At 38.8% G+C, this 20286-nt stretch overlaps 1 protein-coding gene and 1 long non-coding RNA gene across 2 annotated transcripts; both read right to left on the bottom strand.

Moving 5' to 3' along the window:
* Positions 1-500: 500 nt before the first annotated feature.
* On the bottom strand, positions 501-3891 carry LOC117517787. Its single transcript, XR_004562833.1, has 2 exons — positions 3806-3891; positions 501-1012 (listed from the first exon to the last, which is right to left on the bottom strand). It is a non-coding gene; the product is annotated as an uncharacterized LOC117517787 (long non-coding RNA).
* Positions 3892-4434: 543 nt separating this feature from the next.
* Positions 4435-20209, bottom strand: ephx2 (epoxide hydrolase 2, cytoplasmic). The gene is given in 16 exon segments (XM_034178936.1): positions 4435-4784; positions 6658-6760; positions 7580-7622; positions 7723-7788; positions 8076-8196; positions 8266-8351; positions 8467-8493; positions 10791-10851; positions 10923-10975; positions 12319-12414; positions 12503-12574; positions 12894-13016; positions 13093-13283; positions 13365-13527; positions 14852-14930; positions 19700-20209. Coding segments are annotated over 16 exon segments (1512 nt in total). The 5' UTR covers positions 19807-20209; the 3' UTR covers positions 4435-4663.
* Between the last annotated feature and the right edge of the window lie 77 nt (positions 20210-20286).

The raw sequence follows: 20286 nt of genomic DNA, 5'->3' as shown, positions 1-20286 counted from the left end.
CAGCACAACATCCATTGTTCTCATTTTTTTTTTTTTTGCCATTATCGCTTATTTCTCCAAGAATATTTGTCCTATCAACATTCCGTTTTCACACGTTCATCATTGACCCAAAATACATAAGCATACCATACGGCAAATGTCAGCTCTGCCCAGTTTCTCCGTGATCAAAGCCATGCACGCACGCACGCATACATATTATAGATGCATACATATTATAATATAGAGTAACTATCGTAAATCATCTGTTATATTTTTGATATCTGATGTTCAATTTAATTGTCACATACATAATTTTTTAAATTTGCTACATGTAGATTTGGTGGCCTTTGTGAGTTTTTCACAACTGTACATTTTGCTTGTCAAGAGAAATTGCTGTTCTTCCATCCATCCGTATGGCAAAACCTTCCACGTCGTAAACCCATGAATTGTAAAACTCTCAAAATTGAACTTGTTATACAATAATACTGGGAGATCAAAACTCTGCCTGCCTGCCAAAGAAAAAAACATGCATGTTTGACATTTATAAATGCCTTTTTTATTGAATTTTTGGGTTGCAAATAGGATTATGTAGCAGAAGCTCTGAAATGCTCACTTTGCCCACTAGATGGTGACAAAGGGTGCTCAAATGTGCTGCAGGTCTTGACTGTCTATTCATTAGAGAAGTTAACTTTTAGTGAAAATAAGATAAAAAAAAACAGTTGTATTTACTTGTTTTTAATCATGTCATGATATATTTTATATAAACATGTTGCTAAAATCTTGTATCAAAGAACGATTTGTGAAGCGTTTTGTTGCAGCATCTCATCCCCTCCATGTTGTTAGTCTGTAATCCATCATCTGGGAATGTCATTTTTGATATGAGGAGGTTTGAGAGTTATTTTCTACTTCTCGTGATGTCATAACCTTTTATCCGTCCGTCTGTCTTCAGAGTTTGGGTGTCACAGTAGATCCTCCGGACTTCTTGTGTGTCTCCTGAAGCCATGATATCAGTACTCTGTTGGTCTCAGCAGGCCTGCAGTGACACACACAGAAGCTTAGGTCCATATATATTCAAACAGTTTATTATTTTCACTCATCACAGCACAGGAGGGTTGAACAGTCCGAACATGAGCCAATAGTTCAGACTGTCAGCTTTAAGCCCTCAAATTAAATCAACTGACTCATAAAATCAGTCATTGAATTAAATGAAGATGTGCAGCATTTTCTTCAGGAACTAGCGACAAATGAGCTTGTAAGCCACCAAAGTATAAACAAAGAGGGCACTCATTAGCGCATTCACCTTTGGTCCTGATAACTCACATTTGAATTCAGTTACGAAACATGGATCTGATTAATGATCTTTGATGTCCTGATTTCTGATCTTTTATCCTGCAATTGACCTCTGACCTGGGGGGTTTCTTTAACACTCGCATCACAGTACTTGCTCATGGGGTGGGTGAGGTTTAGCCTTTACTCGTGTGTAGCGCTTTGAGGAGACTTGTTATGATTTGTTGCTGTATAAATAAATTTAATCGAATCCTGATGACTAAACTTTGAATGTGAACATTGTCTTTTGGTCCTGATTACTGATAACTCAACTGATTGCTAAACTCCGATCCTGATTGGTGACATTTGATATCTTGATCACTGATCTTTGATCTTAAGCATAGATTTTTCACCCTGTTTACAGGCTCAAAGTCCAGCAATAAAGATCAAAGTTGAGATCCGCCTCAGAGCCAAATCTGCACCGGCATTCTCTGGCCCGTACCCCATCTCTCTACCCAATTTCATTAAATTCAGTTCATTAGTTGTTGTTTTTTTATCCTGCTATCAAACAACCCAATTACCTCCTTTGTGGCAGTAATAACCAAGAAACTGATCTTTCAGTTTGCTTAAAAAAGAAAGAGGTGCGGATCCATCCAGAAGTGGGAGTGGGTGTCTTCTTCTGTAAGCCTCCCATCCTGAACACCAGCATGGACTCCCAAAATTTCCTGCATATTTGTGTTGTCAATTGTGTTGGTATCATGGCCCAAGCAGAGGATCACCCTTTGAATCTGGTCTGCTTGAGGTTTCTTACTCAAATCATCAGAGGGAGTTTTTCCTTAGGGCCCCTTCACACATCGTGTGAAGTTTGGTCGACGTGCGCACAAAGCAGGAATTTATGCAAAACGTGTGGAATCATCCCTGCCGCTAAGGCCTCGTACACCTGTTGCTAGAACTATGTGAGCACACCAGTGGCTGAAAGACTATGCGCTGTGCGAACTCATCGCACCCTCTCGAGGCAGGTGTCGGCCAAAGTCCAGGTGACACGCACGAACATCTTGTGTGGCCAATCGCTCTCTTCACACGACAGCAGACTGCAGGCGACCACTGTCGTACTGACAGAGAAATTTATCTAAGTGCCCCTCGAGTGTGACTTTGCAAACACACTGACACGTGGGTGTGTGCACTCCACTCACAGGAGGCGTGGCTTCTGTCAGAATCTGCAGCTGTGTGGTTCTGGACATTCCAGCTAGACAACACCTACTGTGTTTGGACAGACATGGACTAACAACTGTCCACTGTGAGGCCCATGTGTCAGATTGTTGTACTTACGTGGACATAACTAAAAACATATAGCCACGGCGACAAGCATAGCAAGCATGGAGCGGACACTGACAGGCCGCCAGTTTGAAACGGACCGTCAGATCAGAACACGCAGTGGGCGATCTGACCGCACAGGACCAGTAGATATGGACATCGGTGCACACTGCTTCTCATTCATGTCATTTCATGACTGTATGTTTGTGACCATGGGTCATCACCAGAGGAACAGACGGATTATATTTGTGTTGCTCACTTGATAAATGCGGTGTTTTTATTTTGTGTGTGATTTAAAAAATTTTTTGTAATACTTCCATGTCCTTCCTGATATGAGGCAGATTTCCACAGCTTTCAAGTGTCAGCTCCATGGGTCAGTGGTAAAGTTACTGACTGGTAATCTGAGCTTTTGGAAGGCGCGGATTCGCGTACAGTGGGTGGCTATGTGGTTTTTCTCTTTTTTTTTTTTTATTCTACCTACAGTATTGTTCAGAATAATAGTTGTGCCAAATAGCCCAATTTCATAGCCTTAAGAGTGTGCATATCATGAATGCTTGGTCTTGTTGGATTTGTGAGAATCTACTGGTACCTTGTTTCCCATGTAACAATAAGACATATACTCAAAACCTGGATTAATCTTTTTAGTCACATAGCACTACTGTTATTCTGAACACTACTGTTAAGTGGCGCGATGTGGTCCCACAGGTAGCAGCTGTTTTTTTGTTTTTTTTTGTATTTATTCCACATAAGCAGTGCGATGTGCTGCACCTCGCACTGTTCCTGCTCGAAAGACACCAACGTGTGCATGATCTCTCGCACCAGGGTCATGCATGACTGCCCATCAGCGCAGTGTTTTGTGGTGCGATAATTTCAAACTGTTTCTCACTGTTTCTCACTGTTTCACTGTAATCATCCAAACTTTGCACTATGTGTGAAGGGGCCCTTATCACTGTCGCCTGCGTGCTTGCTCTGGGGGTTGGTAATTAGGTTAGACCTTACTTGTGTGACGCGCCTTGAGGCAGCTTTGTTGTGATTTGGCGCTATATAACAAAATAAAGTTAACTGAATTCATAGTTATGCTTGCCACTTTAAAGCCACCCTGCATTTTTTAAAGTATGACATTTTGTTGAATGAAATCTGGAACAGAATGCAGGAGTTTACGATGCATCAAGTCATTGTTGAATTGACTGCTGGACCATTTCATTTAAGTCTTCTAAGTATATATTTTAAAAAGTGTTGAACACACCTTTCCATCTGAGTCCAGTGTCCACAGTCCTCGATGTGACCTCGGCTCAAGTTTGGGATCTGCAGCAAAAAAAGTCACCAGTTTATCTCCTAATATAAGGAACAGGTTGGTCGTTGGCAGTGTACCACAGTAGCCTATACTCAAGGTTCTTGAAATGGAGCAATACCTCCACCTAGTGGACATTATACAAATAATGAATGTTCAGAATTAATAATTGTCATTGTCGTCTCGTGGTTGAAACGTTGGGCTTGAGACCGAATTAAATATTTATTCCATTGAAAGAATGTAAATACATTCATTATTTGTTTTATATAACAGCTAAAATAGATCCTTGTCATTTGATATTTTATTAATTTATAAACAACAGAAAAAGGACTTAGATTTTGGTGTTCCACTGCTGCTGAACTCCAACACAAAGTTTAAATAGGAGTCCAAATTGTGACATGTAGTCCGTACTTCCGAAAAAAAAAAGACTTTGTATAGTTCCTCAGTCCAGTGAAAAATCATGTCAGCTTTTCAGCTTTTCATCTGAACAGCTCTTCATGCCTCCACATGGCTTACAGAGAACTGGATTTGTTTTTGTGTGTGTGTTAGAAGAATTAGCACTGTCAGTTAGCTCCTCCAAATCGTCATCCGTCAGCAAAACAAACTCCGCATATTTAGCTAAACGCTACTTGCGCTAGTGGGAAGGGTTCATAGCGTGCAGGTACCAAACGTATGGAACCAAATTTGCACGCTAAATGCAATGCAACACAAATGGGACAAATAATCCATGTCACATGACACACAAAGCACCAATCAAATGACAAGGATTCACTCAGCTGTTATATAACTACCATTAATGTGCTCATATTATTTTCATGACTGACAATAAGTCAATAAGTTGTCAATAAGTGCATTGTTACAAACCTTGCTCAGGGGACAAGAACACATCCACTTCCAGTTCCTCTCACTGTTTCAATACCAATTCAGTGGCCCCCTGAAAAACAAGGAGAAAAATCTTGAAACACTGAAGTGACTTCATTTAAACAAAAAAAACAAACAAGTCAAATACTTTGTAATAGCTTTTCATCAAGTGTGCTCTGTTTATTCAAAGTAAGGCTAAAGATCCCCCAGTCAGAGGTCGTCAGTATGGAAAGGAAGTCTGGGGTCCCCTGCCCCCGCGACCCGATCCCAGATAAGCGGTTCAAGATGAGTGAGTGAGGCCAATGTGACAAACAAGTGTGAACCACAGTCTGTGGTGTCAACGTTGCTCGCTAACATGGTGACATTAGCAAGCTATAGCTAACGCAGACATAACATTACACTAGCATTTTAATATGCTTATTAGTATGCTAAGATGTGAAATAACATAAGTATCATAATAAATTATGAAGTGTAAACTGTCAATTTTAACATGTTAAAATAGTAGAACTAATATCAAATCAATTTTATTTATATAGCGCCAAATCACAACAAACAGTTGCCCCAAGGTGCTTTATATTGTAAGTTAAAAGCCATACAATAATTACAAAAAACCCCAACGGTCAAAACGACCCCCTGTGAGCAAGCACTTGGCGACAGTGGGAAGGAAAATATGAGAAGGATAATATGAGAAACATGACATTAGAAAATATAAAACACTGAGGTTTACCAGTGTGCTGCCATTATCAAGACTTTAGATGACAAGTATCAAGTTAAATTAACATGCCACACACTGCTGCTTTAAATATATTTGTGTTAAAATACTAAAGCTAACGAGAAGTATGAACATGCTAACAATACCACAAGTCTGCATTGGCTTATTACAACCCCAAGTCCAATGAAGTTGGGACGTTGTGTAAAATGTAAATAAAAACAGAATACAATGATTTGTAAATCGTCCTCAACCTATATTCAACTGAATACACCACAAAGACAAGATATTTAATGTTCAAACTGAAGGAAAGGTGATGTAACACAGTGGTAAACATACCACTGTCCCAGGTTTTTTGAAACGTGTTGCAGGCATCCATTTCAAAATGAGCAAATATTTGCACAAAAACAAAGTTTATCAGTTTGAACATTAAATATCTTGTCTTTGTGGTGTATTCAATTGAATATAGGTTGAAGAGGATTTGCAAATCGTATTCTGTTTTATTTACATTTTACACAACGTCCCAACTTCATTGGAATTGGGGTTGTAATATGCTTGCATAAAAGGTGAAATTAATCAAATTTAGTTGATGTGACTATCATTTTAAATTGTCAGCTGTATACAGATCACCATTTTACGATGTTTAGCAGGTTGGCATTTTAAAAGTATGGTTTGACGTTAGTGTTGCACATACATTAACATGCTAGCATTATTAGCATATAAAATGCAAATGACTGTTATATCAATGTTATATTTGGCAACATGTTTCAGCATCCTAAACCTAATGTTGTCATATTAGTACAGACATGTTATGGAATTACACACGCCATTTATTATTATTATTATTTTACATAGGCAATGGACGACACTTTGAGATGCCAACAACCTATCCAGTAGTCCAGACTTCTCACATTTTAAAATCCACAAACTACATCATGCAAATCAAAAACTAAATAAATGTCTTTAAAAATGTTTAGTCAGGCTTTCATCAAGTGGAATTTGGAAATATGCATTTTGTGTTTCTATACAGTGGGTAAAAAGTTGGCTTTACATTTATTCATCTTTTTCAGTATCTTTTTTCTCTCATTCATGAAAACTCAATGTTTAGGGGAAGTCTCTGTCAAAACAGGGTATTCTGGGGGTTTACTCTGCTTAGACTTTGACACATGAACCTGCCATGCCTTCAGTTAATAGTTGATTTTACACAGCAGCCTTTATGGCAGTAAATGTTCCTGACCTGAAGCCTCATTCTTTGTATCGGCTGACGTAGTACTGCAGGTCAGCGTTCGTCAGCATGGAGCTCTTGGGAATGTGCTCAGATAGGCCCACAAACAGACCACCTACAACACAGAAAGCACACGTCAACATTCTATTTTTAAGTGTGACTTGATTAATCAGCACATACCAACTGTAGAACTGGCTGCAAAAAAATAAAAAAAAATAAAAAACATAAAATTCTGAATTGTTGTGTTATTATTCTGAGTTAAACCAATAAGATGGAAAGTTCAAAATATATCAATATGTAAATTTATTGTTCTGCAACCCAACACTAAAGCTACGTATGTTGACGTCGGCAGGAAGCGGCAGACGGAAAGCCGGATGGTCCATTAGTTTCGGTGAGAGGTTGATGGAAGAATTCCATTGATGGTTTTTTAAAATTATTATTTTGGAATAGTGAACATCAATATAAACTCTTTCAAAACAAAACATGACGGCTCCAGATCAACCTTTCTTCTCAAAAGTGGTCCCCGGACCAGTGGTGGTCCATGAGCAGCCCCTAGTGGTATGTGAGTATATTGATTAAAAATATCACATTTGTAATTGAGAAGTGTTCCTTAAACGGTTCAAAAATGACCTCAATGCCGAACGATAGTGACATATATGTATTATTTTATTTATTTATGTAAGTCATATGTAAATTATTATTGTTTTTGGATATTGGGAGTTAGGGGGTCTGTTATTTTTTTTAAAAATTTTTTTGTTATTGGTTAGGTGGTCCTTAGGTGTGAAAAAGTTTGAGTAACACTGCTGTAGATCCATTATCAACAAATGTCCCTTTAGGCATTTTATTCACTCTCTCCATCTCAAAATAGGAAAATCCTAATTCCTGTTTTTTTTGTTTTTTTTAATATCGAAAATCAGGGCGATAACTGTGTTACCTCGTGCACAGACCCCACCCGATACCAGACCAGGAACATTTATCTGAGGACAAGAAGTAAAGATTAGAAGGTGATTTTATTATATTTTTTGCTCCCACACTGGAAAGGTGGCGCCACTAAATCTTTAATCTGTGTTTCTTCACCATCTCAGCGCTGCTTTAAAAGAAAATCTTAAATGTTCTTTCCAAATCCTTTTCCAGTTTGGCCTCATGCCCTACAACACAAAAATGCACAACGTGAATGTGACTTCATCTACAGTACAGGGAAAACAAAAAACAAAAAACAAAACTTTTTTTAATCATCTTTTCATTGTTCTAACTTTAACTGAAACACTGTCAGTACATTTCACAGAGTTTAAAAGTCCAAAGCTGGAATATAATGAGTCAAAAATCAGCATCGACTGTGTACAAACTTCAGCAGCACTTAACAGTGAGCGGTGACCCACACCTTTGAAGCGTCGGAGCAGCTGCAGCAAGACGCTGTATATGCATCATGCTGCAAACACTGGTTTTTGGAAGTAGACTTGGTAATCAAATATGGGAATGTCCTTCAGCTTGTCTAAAACTGGAACAGAGGGATCGACCGGGAACAAAGGAGTGTTCAGAGACACCGCGGCTCTGAAAAATAACAGTTACGGTTAAGAAGAATCCAGGCGTGATTTATTCTGCGTTACGTGATGCACCCACCAGACTCTCTCTGGATAATACTGAGCCATGGTCCAGACCAGGACGCCGCCCCAGTCGTGACCCACCAGGGTGACCTGTGGGATCAACTGGAGAGAGACCAAAGTCAGACAAAAACCTCTGCAATCTGAGCCGTGGATGAAAGCAGTACTGGACTTTATCCTGTTACACGCAACACGTTAATGCGCATTTACAAGTTCTCACCATTTTATCCAAAAACGTGACTAAATCCTGGAAAAGGAACAAAAACAGCGTCAACATTTTCAGCTTTCTTAATTGGACTCAGACTTTTGCACGATTAGTGTAACGTGTAAGTAATTTAATTAAAACACACACACACCTCAACTAACAACAAAATGACTCGGATATCAGGAGCCAGTGAGCCTAGAAAAGAGATTCACAGGCTCCCACTTTTTAACTTGCTGCAATTATTTTTTTTTTCACAAAAAAAGGTCATATTGACCAGTGTTGCCACAGTTACTTTGAAAAAGTAATCCAATTACTGATTACTCCTTGAAAAAGTAACTTAGTTACTTTACTGATTACTCAGTTGTAAAAGTAACTAAGTTAGATTACTAGTTACTTTTTTAGTTACTTCCCCAGCTGCCGACAACAACCCTCTGCCACCTCAACATGACAATGATACTTGTTTTGCCAAAACTCACTTTATAGTCACCCTTTCTTGACTTCAATGAAAATAAATACTTGTTTTATAAAAAGTAAAATAAAGACCTCTTTCTTGACCTCATATTTAACTGTTGACAGCACTGTAACAGTAAAACTTTCTAACCTACATTGTTTATAAATGTAGTTATTAAATTCTTTCTAACATTTAAATTCTCTCTAAACATTTTACTTGTCAAAATTATTATTATAAGTAGTATTAGTAGTTGTAGTAAAAAAAAAGGCTTCAAAACTGGACCTTTAATCTAGGGGTGTTGTGGGGGAGGGGGGCACATCCTTACCCCACACCCCCATTCCATCTGGGTTTGCCCCTGCTTTGGCGTTTGAGCACAAAGAATGGATTACATTTATTTATGCAGAAAACATGACCAGATTTACAGGTAAGAAAGTTTTATTGTGTTTTCACATCATGTGGTCCTCAGAAAGAGAGTTTAGGTGCATTTGAGTGGAAAATAGTGTTAGTTGTTGACGCGTCACGGAGGATCAGCTGTTTTTAGCGAGCAGATACGGAGCGGCTCAGCTCAGAATTCAAAATAAAGGAGGAAAAAAGCTCAGTGCAGGTGTGCTGTTGTCACTGTGTTTTAAGAGGTGAGGACAAGTCATAGCTGCTGCAGAAAACCGTGAATGAAAAGCTCACAGCTCGCTTAAAGTGGGCAGTTCAGTCGAACCCTGACCTCCTGCCCACGGACCAAGTTTAATGCTGCTATCGACCCACAATGGAAAAATAATAGTAACGCACAATGACTTGGAGAAGTAACTTTAATCTGATTACTGATTTGGAAAGATTAACGCGTTAGATTACTCGTTACTAAAAAAAGTGGTCATATTAAAGTAACGCGTTACCGGCATCACTGATATTGACCCCAATCAAACAGGCCTTTTCTGTTTTGTTTTGAACCTTTATTTAACCAGGTTAGTCCCACTGAGATTGAGACCTCTTTTGCAAGACAGACCTGGACAGTTATAAAGTTTCCAGTCCACCTAACCTGCATGTCTTTTTAAATGGGGTTGGAAGCCGGAGCACCCGGAGAGACCTACACAAACACGAGGAGAACACGCAAACTCCACACAGAAAGGACACAGGTGGGAATCAATCTCATGACCTTCTCGCTGTGAGGCAAAAGTGCTAACCACTAAGCCACCATGCTGCCCATTACAGGAAACCCTGAGGCTAGAGAGCAGATATTAAATTACTCAGGCAGTGGAGCTGATAATTATGATCAGTCAGCGCTCTAAATGTTCCTTTAATTAACAGAACTGGATATGGACCAAGATCAGCATCAAACTTGACGACCAAACCCAGCGTGCACAGGTGAGGTGTGTTACCCGGCAGAACCCGGCGTGCACAGGTGAGGTGTGTTACCCGGCAGAACCCGGCGTGCACAGGTGAGGTGTGTTACCCGGCAGAACCCGGCGTGCACAGGTGAGGTGTGTTACCCGGCAGAACCCGGCGTGCACAAGTGAGGTGTGTTACCCGGCAAAACCCGGCGTGCACAAGTGAGGTGTGTTACCCGGCAAAACCCGGCGTGCACAAGTGAGGTGTGTTACCCGGCAGAACCCAGCGTGCACAAGTGAGGTGTGTTACCCGGCAGAACCCAGCGTGCACAAGTGAGGTGTGTTACCCGGCAGAACCCGGCGTGCACAAGTGAGGTGTGTTACCTGGCAAAACCCGGCGTGCACAAGTGAGGTGTGTTACCCGGCAGAACCCAGCGTGCACAAGTGAGGTGTGTTACCCGGCAAAACCCGGCGTGCACAAGTGAGGTGTGTTACCCGGCAGAACCCGGCGTGCACAAGTGAGGTGTGTTACCCGGCAAAACCCAGCGTGCACAGGTGAGGTGTGTTACCCGGCAGAGTCATTCCTGACAGTATTCCTCGATGTCTGTCAGGGAAACATTCATTTGCAAACTTGCAGTGAAGCTGCAGATCAGAACTAACTCAATACCAGAAACAAACTGACAGTTAAAGAGGTTCAAGACCCAGGTAACAACACAAACACACACCTGAACCCAGCTGCTGCCAGCGCTGGGATCTACCAGCCAGAGAACAATGGAATAAATAAAAAACCTTTTATAGAGATTTTGTGTAAAATAAACACAATGATCCACAATATGACTCATGTAATTCAAATTCAATCCCAATCTATCTTAATCATGCACTCTTACAGTGAGTGTGTGTACATGTGTATATATATAAATACATATACACTTTTTTTAATAAAATGTATATCCATTCTAAACCTTTGAGTGATGATAGTCACCTTTTTTAGATTTTTGTCTTTCTCGCTCAAGATAAACCATGTTGTTACCAAAAATATTTTTTGACAAAAAGGACAAACTCTGATCACTGTTGACATTCTGACTCATTTGACGCATCACGTGCTCATACACAAATTATTTCTCATTGCAACTTTTGAAATATCTTAAGATTGTTGTTTTATTACCTTTGCTGATGATATTATGTTTTCCCCGGATCTATTTGTCGGATTCTTGGCAGTATTACTCAGAACTAACAAATACTTTTCTGACTCTGGATAGAAATGTTTCTATTTTGAACATAAAACTGGGCAGACGCCGTAAATTCCTCATTTAGAAAAATAAGATGGAACGTGTTAGTGCACCACATTTTCTTCAAACTTGCTTTAAAATGTTGGACATATTTTACTAATTTATTTTGGAGGTACAAGATGCTGCTAAAACAGATTTTATGAAACTTTTTAAAAACACTGCATCTAACCTGCAGGTAGCATTATGTTTTTAAGTGGAACTGCATAAAGGGGAGGAGCCAAGAAATAATCACTCTTATTTTTTTTTACATTTTTGAAATTAGGGTGTGAAAACTGTAGAAAAAGCTGGAATTGACATAATTAGATTTTGAAGTGGAAAGTTTTACCTGAATGGAGATACAATCACATTTTAAGTGGAAGTACATAAAGGAGAGGAGCCAAAAAATTATTATTATTATTATTATTATTATAAATTTCATGGATGGGTATGAATCTTGGAGAAAATGTCAGGGTTCGTATTATTCTGTTTTAAAATAGAAGGTTTGTCATGGATGTGATAAAGTTACATTTTTAGGTGCGGCTACTTAAAGAGACAGAGCTAAGAAAAAAAAAGACTTTTGACAAATAAACTGAATTCTACAAAACTAACTATTAACTATAAAGTTTGATGGTGACGTGGAATAGAAAACAGATTTTTTGGGGGGCTGATCTCCAAAAAGGGGCAGAGCCATGACAAATGTTTTTTTTTTTTTTAACAAAATATTTTGACGTCTTTTGAAACCTCTGATTTCTTCATGGTTCACAGTCATGGTTTAATGAAATGATGTTAAGTTCTGCTAAAAAAAAAAAAAAAAACCCACACTCCATACCTGGTACCTCCAGGAATACCAGCTCTCAGGGAAACCATGACACAGCAGAACGGGCGGGCCTGAACCCATTTCGACGTAGTGAGTCGTCACACCGGGCTGAGAGAGCAACAGGGAGTGACGATTTATCATTTGTCATCATGATGAAAAGCAGAGAATTAGACTCAGCACAGGTAGAAACTGTTACCCTGATGGAGACGTAACCATGCGACACGTCATCAGGGCTGCAGGATGGTGGAGCGCCCCCTGCTGTTACCACCTGAAGCATAAAAAAGAAATAATTATAGCTGCTTATTTTCTCTCATTTCGTGTGGTACTAAATCTACTCCTATAAGCAACAGGTTCCTCATCATGTCCACAACAGCTTGTACTCAAGGCTCTTGAAATGGAGCAATATCTTCACCTGGTGGCCATTTACCATTAATGCAGGTACAATAAAATTTCAAAAGAGCTCTCATAAAATCATATTTTATTTTCTGCAGTAAAATTATGTTAAATAATAAAACGATAAGAACATAAGAAAAAACCACAGCTTCTGAGTATTATAGGTTCCTGTATTTGAAGTTGCATATGCAGACCTTAACTCCAGTAAACTCTGCCAGGTTGTCCAGGGCGTGGTCCAGGTTTTCCACTAGGATTGCCTTCATCCCCATTCCTTCAGCAGCCCTCACACCCGCGGCATCGGCATCCAGCCACAGCGCCTGAGAAAGGAGACCATTAGCTCAGTACTGCTAGGAACCTTACTGATCAATTATCATGATCAATAAGGTGTCCCACCTGTTGTGGTGTCACACCCAGGTGTTGCAGGGCGGAGCTGAACATGGCAGCCTCTGGGACCCTGTGACTCGAGCGGCATGATTGGAGGACCAGGTCAAAATGAGCGCCCAGCAGCAAGAGGAGATTAGCAGCATCATCACCTGAAGCTTCATCATCGACCCAGTGACTGACCAGCACAGCTGTCAATAACCCTGGTGGGCAGGTTGGGAAGATTTGGGCAAACATTCCACCTTCACTTTAAAGTAGGTGTGATTTCTTTGTACTGTTTGTACCATTTTGACGCAGAGTCGCGGCCACCTTCAAGATGGATGACTGGACAGCCATCATTGTCCCTTTGAACTCCTCCAGTAGGCTTCTAACTGACCAATTAGACGGTAGTGTCACGCTCTGGACCTGCGCCTCCTTCACACACTCCTCCTCAAACGCTGGGATCATCTAAAAATAAAGTGCACATAATATCAATTATAGGTGTAGCCATTCTAGCAGCACACTCTGGTTAACATATTAATATTTAGCTAGTGGTGGTGCCAAAGAGGAAACGGAATAAATAATAAACTTCAACCAAATAATTAATTTCCTTTGTCTTCTTGTGGTTACTCGGGGTCACCACTCCGGATCCGGTGAGGAGCCGCATGCTGGTGTCAGGGAGCTGTAACACTTTAAGGTTGGAAGCAGGAAATTTTCCATTTTGAAAATTCTGACATTTCACTTTGAGCAAAAATGGAGACAATAATAATGTGATACACTAATACAGTAACAGTCTACTACTGTCTTCAATGTACTTGCTCACACGATGGGTAAAGTTGTTGGTCTCGACCCTAGAGCAGTGTTGAGACCTTGCATGTGTGCATAGTGCTTTGTTTGAATTGATTTATGTTAGGATTTGACATTATAAAAATAAACTGAATTGAATCTAATATGCTAGAGTACCATATCAGCAGGCTAACTTGTGTATTTTATACAATATGAAAGCATATAAGCACTCCAAGACAAACATTACGTTAGTGTCCTATATTGGAATCAATTGATATGCTGATGATATCATGCTATTAGGTTAGCTTTAAAGTACTGATATGGTGACCTGATTGTGTTATAAACATACCAAATATCATGTGGCCAGTAAGAAAGTGTCTTATACTAATGTTTCATAATTTTGGGATGCTAATGTTAATAGGTGATAGCAATAATTGACTATTCTCATCTAGGCAGAGGTATGGGAGCTGAGTGCCTGTCTGTGGGAAGATTTAAGTTGGGGTGCTGTAGCGGAGAGTCCTGTTAAGCCAACAACAGCCATAAAGGCTAAACACAATATTTAAATGACACATAATCTACTAGCTTTCATTTAAACTCTCTACTTTGTCACATCAGGCATTCACGCACACTTACATTATTAGCATCAACAAATCAATAGATACTAGAAAAAAGGTGAGCAAGGGTTGTAACTAATGCTACCAGATTCCGTTATAGGCTATAGCTTTATAGCTTACTTATTAAGAATTGCTGATTATTCTCAGAAACTTCAAACATTTTTGTGTAAATAATTTTAAATGTTTAATACATTTATATTATTATCGTATTTTTGTAATCTGGCAGGGGATTCGGTGGCATTTGCTTTTTCACTAGGGGGTGCTGCAGCACCCCATCACCCCCACTGCCTACGGCTATGGCTGAGTGCTTTTTTTATTGATATGGGTAGTTTTTGCTCATATCCAGCTCACCAACCATGACACTGAGTACTAAATGTGACTTAGTGACTCACCTGAGAAAGTGTTAGCTGTCCTGTTTCTGCCCTGATGATGGCGCTGCTTTTTTGCAAAGCCACACTGGATAGGAAACCACTGGAAGTGTGCAAAGGCAACTTTAGAGGAACATTCTATGTGCAGTTAAAAGTCTGTAATATTAAAATGACTGATAACATTAAAGTGTAGTGTCCAATACATAAATAAATAATTAGACCTGCTTTAAAAACAGACAGACAATACTACTTGGAGCAGAAAAAGGAAGGTTCTCCACGCTTATGCAAGCCACAACAATCCGGTGCAACTCAGATGTCTGCGTAATTAAATTATTTACTGAAAGGTGCATAACAAAAGACTGTGACTGACCTTTCGACATATGGTTACATCTTCATCGGAGACTCTGATGAAGATCATGCATACTTCTGTGTTGCACTGGCGTTCCTTTTCTAGACAATACTGCTTGTTTTGTAAGACATCAAAATTGTATCCAGGAATATTAAGAGATGTACAAGAACATGAATTGTGTGCCAGTTTTAGTTGAAATTGTAGGTTTCTTTTGTATTAAAATACATTATTTATTTAATGAGTCAACAAGCATAAAGTTAACTAATTCAAAATATTTTATCTGTTGGATTAATTTATCAAATATATACATTCAAATTGTAATTATGTTCTGTGCAATAATTGGAATTGATCCCTTAATAGTGCAGCAGATAACAGAATATATACAGAGGAATCCTTCAAATGGTGACACAAGCACCAAATTTGGCAAAACTACACCTTGCATATTGCTCTTTTGAAAAAAAGAATGGTGACAAAGTTCAGTTTTAGTTTGTACAGGGGTCAAAAGTTAGAGTTGCTCCAGTTTTATTCAAAGGTGATGCAAATTATTGGCTGAGTTAATAGGGTTTCAAAAAGGAATAGTTTTCGCCATGTATCATGCTTAGTTATCACGTTACGGGGTAACATATGTCACATGTCATAGAATTCAAAGGACGTCAGTCAACATTATTTGACCTTTACTTTAGAGACCAAGCATTCAACACAGTTAAAACTATTCCATTTATTAATCCAAGTAGCTCAATCAACAATTTGCACCATTTTTTACTAAAATTGGAGCTAGTTTAACTTCTGACCCCTGTACAAACTGAAATTGACCTTTGTCACCATTCTTAAAGTTTTTACCCCGTAACTCCATAACATTCAGTCATAGATAGTCCAAACTATACCTTTTTGGAATCTTTATAATTAGATAAATAATGTGGTATAGTTTTCAATATGATTGGAGCATTTTTGTATTTTAACCCCTGTGTAATTCTTTAATTGACCCCTATGTCGCTGCCTATTGAAAATTCAAGGGTGATTCTTTAACTACGGGCACTATTGGCCTTGTAAATGTAATTTCCACCACACCATTGCCTTACAATATAAAGTGCCTTGGGGCAACTGTTTGTTGTGATTTGGCGCTATATACATGTGCTCTGATGTTACTGTTTATCTCCATAGAAACTACCCACACAATCTTTCATACAAACTTTTTAAAGGGACATTATTGTTGTGGTGGAAATTACGGCAATAGTGTGGGACAACTACATTTTGTTTAAAAAAATCACAACAGTTGTATGACATTGAATACCCCAATTATGTTTTGATTATTTTACTGATATTTTATTCAGAGATATTTTAAAACATTAGAAAAAACGTTTGTTTACTATTCATTTTTATCATTGAAGATTATAAGTCTGGGTGTGGGACAAGCACAAAACGGCAATATTTGCATATAATGATGCTGAAAAAAGGTGAAAAAGTCATCATAGACTACTAGGACAAATTTCTTCAAACACTTTCATTGTAAAGATAACTATAAAAGTGTGAAATTTCCCTTTTTTCTTTTTTCATAAAATATGATCAAGGGACATAAAAGTGCCCGTAGTCTAAGAATCACCCTCAAGTGGCCCGTTGTCTTTTTTTTTTCTTTTTTCAAAAGAGCAATGTCTAAGGAGAGAATTTGTGCTGTATTTGGTGCATGTGCATATATGTAAGTATTGTTTCAGTTATTTGCTGCACTATGAAGGAAGTAGATCTGGAAGATATGATTTCCAGAAGTTGGAACATACTGCAAGTAGAACAGTTTTTTTTGGTTGAAATCATGCTTTTATTTCTGTGATACGTCACAAAATTACAGGCTGTTTTTTATTGCTACTAAAATATTTGTTTTGGGATTCAGATATAGCAAGTTCATGAAGTGCATCTGTGCAAAAAATGTGACTTAAATTAACTTATGATGAAATTTTAGTTAGTTGTCCCACCAAGTTATTTTGGAAACCAAATAAAAATGCTGTAAGTGTAACAAACTAATTAGTGTTCATCTGACCTGTGTGTGTCGTCTTACCCGTCCAGCGGAAATCCAGCAAAACGTTTGGGTGAAATTTGCCAAAATCTTATCTGGAGCTCTTCCTATTGGGATCTCTGGTGGTTAATATTTATTAGCATTTTACTTTTATTTAATTTTTTTGACACATTGAGCCACAATTGAAGGTGCAGTAGCATATGTAGCAAAACTGCCAAAGAAACACACACACACATATATGTATGTATGTAAGTAAGGGCTGTCAAGCAATGAAAAAATGTAATTTAGTCAATTAATTACAAGCTTTGCAATGAATTAATCTAAACTGATCACATACATAATTTTTTTTAAAGCATAGAGCAGAAATATTTGAATGTACAAAAATAAACTGCGAAACCCATGAACGAAAAATGGCACTACATGAACACATGGAGCGTGACTCACTGCTGCACTACAAAGTATATTTTCATATATGGACTATATATATGTATGGATATATATATATGGACTGCATTGAAATGGTAAATGGACTGCATTTATATAACGCTTTTCCATCTGCATCATACGCTCAAAGCGCTTTACAATTATGCCTAACATTCACCCCGATGTCAGGGTGCTGCCATACAAGGCGCTCACTACACACCAGGATTTTCCAGTCAGGCGGGGATTTGAATCTGGATCTTCTGGTCTCAAGTCCAACACCTTAACCACTAGACCATCACCTCCCCCACGTCATGTCAATGATGATATATATCATCACGTCAGTTAAGGTGGCGTTTATGTATGACGTAGCAGGTTTTTTTTTTCTTCTTCTATGATTTGGGAATACAGCTGTAACTGGGTAATTTTTTAAGAGCCGAAATCTGTAACTTTCAAATGGGTCAATGAGACAAAAAGCCTTCCTGATATCTTTATCTCCATAGAAACTACCCACACAATCTTTCATACAAACTTTTTAAAGGGACATTATTGTTGTGGTGGAAATTACGGCAATAGTGTGGGACAACTACATTTTGTTTAAAAAAATCACAACAGTTGTATGACATTGAATACCCCAGTTATGTTTTGATTATTTTACTGATATTTTATTCAGAGATATTTTAAAACATTAGAAAAAACGTTTGTTTACTATTCATTTTTATCATTGAAGATCATAAGTCTGGGTGTGGGACAAGCACAAAACGGCAATATTTGCATATAATGATGCTGAAAAAAGGTGAAAAAGTCATCATAGACTACTAGGACAAATTTCTTCAAACACTTTCATTTGAACCCAGGATCTTCTGGTCTCAAGCCCAACACCTTAACCACTAGACCATCACCTCCCCCACGTCACGTCAATGATGATATATATCATCACGTCAGTTAAGGTGGCGTTTATGTATGACGTAGCAGGTTTTTTTTTCTTCTTCTATGATTTGGGAATACAGCTGTAACTGGGTAATTTTTTAAGAGCCGAAATCTGTAACTTTCAAATGGGTTAATGAGGCAAAAAGCCTTCCTGATATCTTTATCCTGAATAGCAGAGATATAGAGGAACATAATAAAACAAGTTTCACTGAAATCCATAGGGGGCGCACTGAGATATGGCCAAAGGAAAATTGCCAAATATCGCGTTCTTAACATAAAGAGCGCCACCTATGCAAAAGCGCCCTAACTAAGCCACCGCCATTTATGCAAATTTGGAAAGAACTTGTCCCAGTGTATCCAAATATGCATAAATGAGCAAGGCTTATTCAGGGCGCAGGCCCTGGGAGGGTCTCAAATGTAGCCCAAAATGCCAAAAGTTGTGACTTGAAGCGCCACCTATAGGCGGCGTCCTCAGTTAGCCTTGAAAAATATAACGCTAAATGGGAGAACTCCAGCCATACATTCATATACCATAAGATCAATGAGGCTTACTGAGAGCGCACAAAGATATTCAAAGGTCAAAATCCACATTTTGACTATGTCACTGTTTTGGCCCCTTTAATCCCTACCCTAAAAAGGGCTGTAATTTTTCGCCCGAAGGGATCTTTGGATAAAGAACATAATTTTTGTCCGTTTGGACAATATATTTTCCCCTAACAAAAACTTCAGTGGCCTACTGAAACATGATATATCACCCCCTTCTATAAAACAATTCCACAGTTACAGACTGTGGCTCTTAATAATCTGAGGTAAAATCAGTGCATTTGGGGCATTTCTGTTACATATGTCACAGAGGTCACAAATGAGCTGTGTCAGGCCAAATGATGCTTAAAACAGGAGAATGGAGAGAAAAGGAGAAAATTGGAGATGTTGAACATTAAACATCAAACACAACAAAATGATTTTTAAAAAGTGATTTGGCACAATATGACCCCTTTAATAATTGTGTTATTTCATCAAGACTTTTCTGCTTCTTTACCATTAAAAGCCGGATGAAAAACATTACAAATCAAACATTCTCACATAATTTTCATGTATAAATTCTGCACAATTCCACACTGAAGTCTCTTGTTTTTTGTGCAGGTGTTATGTAACCGGCCTGACTCAGTCCGGCAGTTTGTGCAGCTCCTCCACTTTCTGGAAAACTGCATCAACTTTGGAAGAGACACAAACACCCCAGAAGTTGAACAGGACTGCTTTCTTCTCCTCAGTCATTTCCTCGCTCGGACCCTGAGTCAGAGGGATCTGGTGCCGTTTTCTCTGCTGGTTTGAATTTCCGGCCTGTGCAGCTGAACAAGGACGAACTTTGCCCTTTGTGCAGACTCAAAGCACTGACTCAAAGCCCATCCGCCAATCTGAACCTCACACGTGACGTCACACACGAATTTACTCATATTTCAAAGAAAAACTATTGCAGAAACTTCCACAGAGTCTATTAATATAGTTTGTGTTTGCAGGGTTTTTATTTTTATTTGCTTGCCCCGTTTTGTATTTAGTCTACTAAAAAAAAAAGTTCCACTTTATTTCAGAACATAATTTTCCCTTGGGCTCCCCCTACAGGCGTGTAGCATGATTGTCCTTTTTAAGATGTTCTGCATGGTATGCAAATCACAATAAACTGCATTTTTTGGACTCCTGAAACTGACTGCCATTTCTGGAAGGGAGCTGCTCACTTGCCATGTTGGAACAAGGTTC

The sequence above is a fragment of the Thalassophryne amazonica genome, chromosome 1, assembly GCF_902500255.1.
Source record: "Thalassophryne amazonica chromosome 1, fThaAma1.1, whole genome shotgun sequence".
NCBI lineage: Eukaryota > Metazoa > Chordata > Actinopteri > Batrachoidiformes > Batrachoididae > Thalassophryne > Thalassophryne amazonica.
Note: the sequence above shows the minus strand (reverse complement) of the source record. Positions and strands in the feature narration are given on the sequence as shown.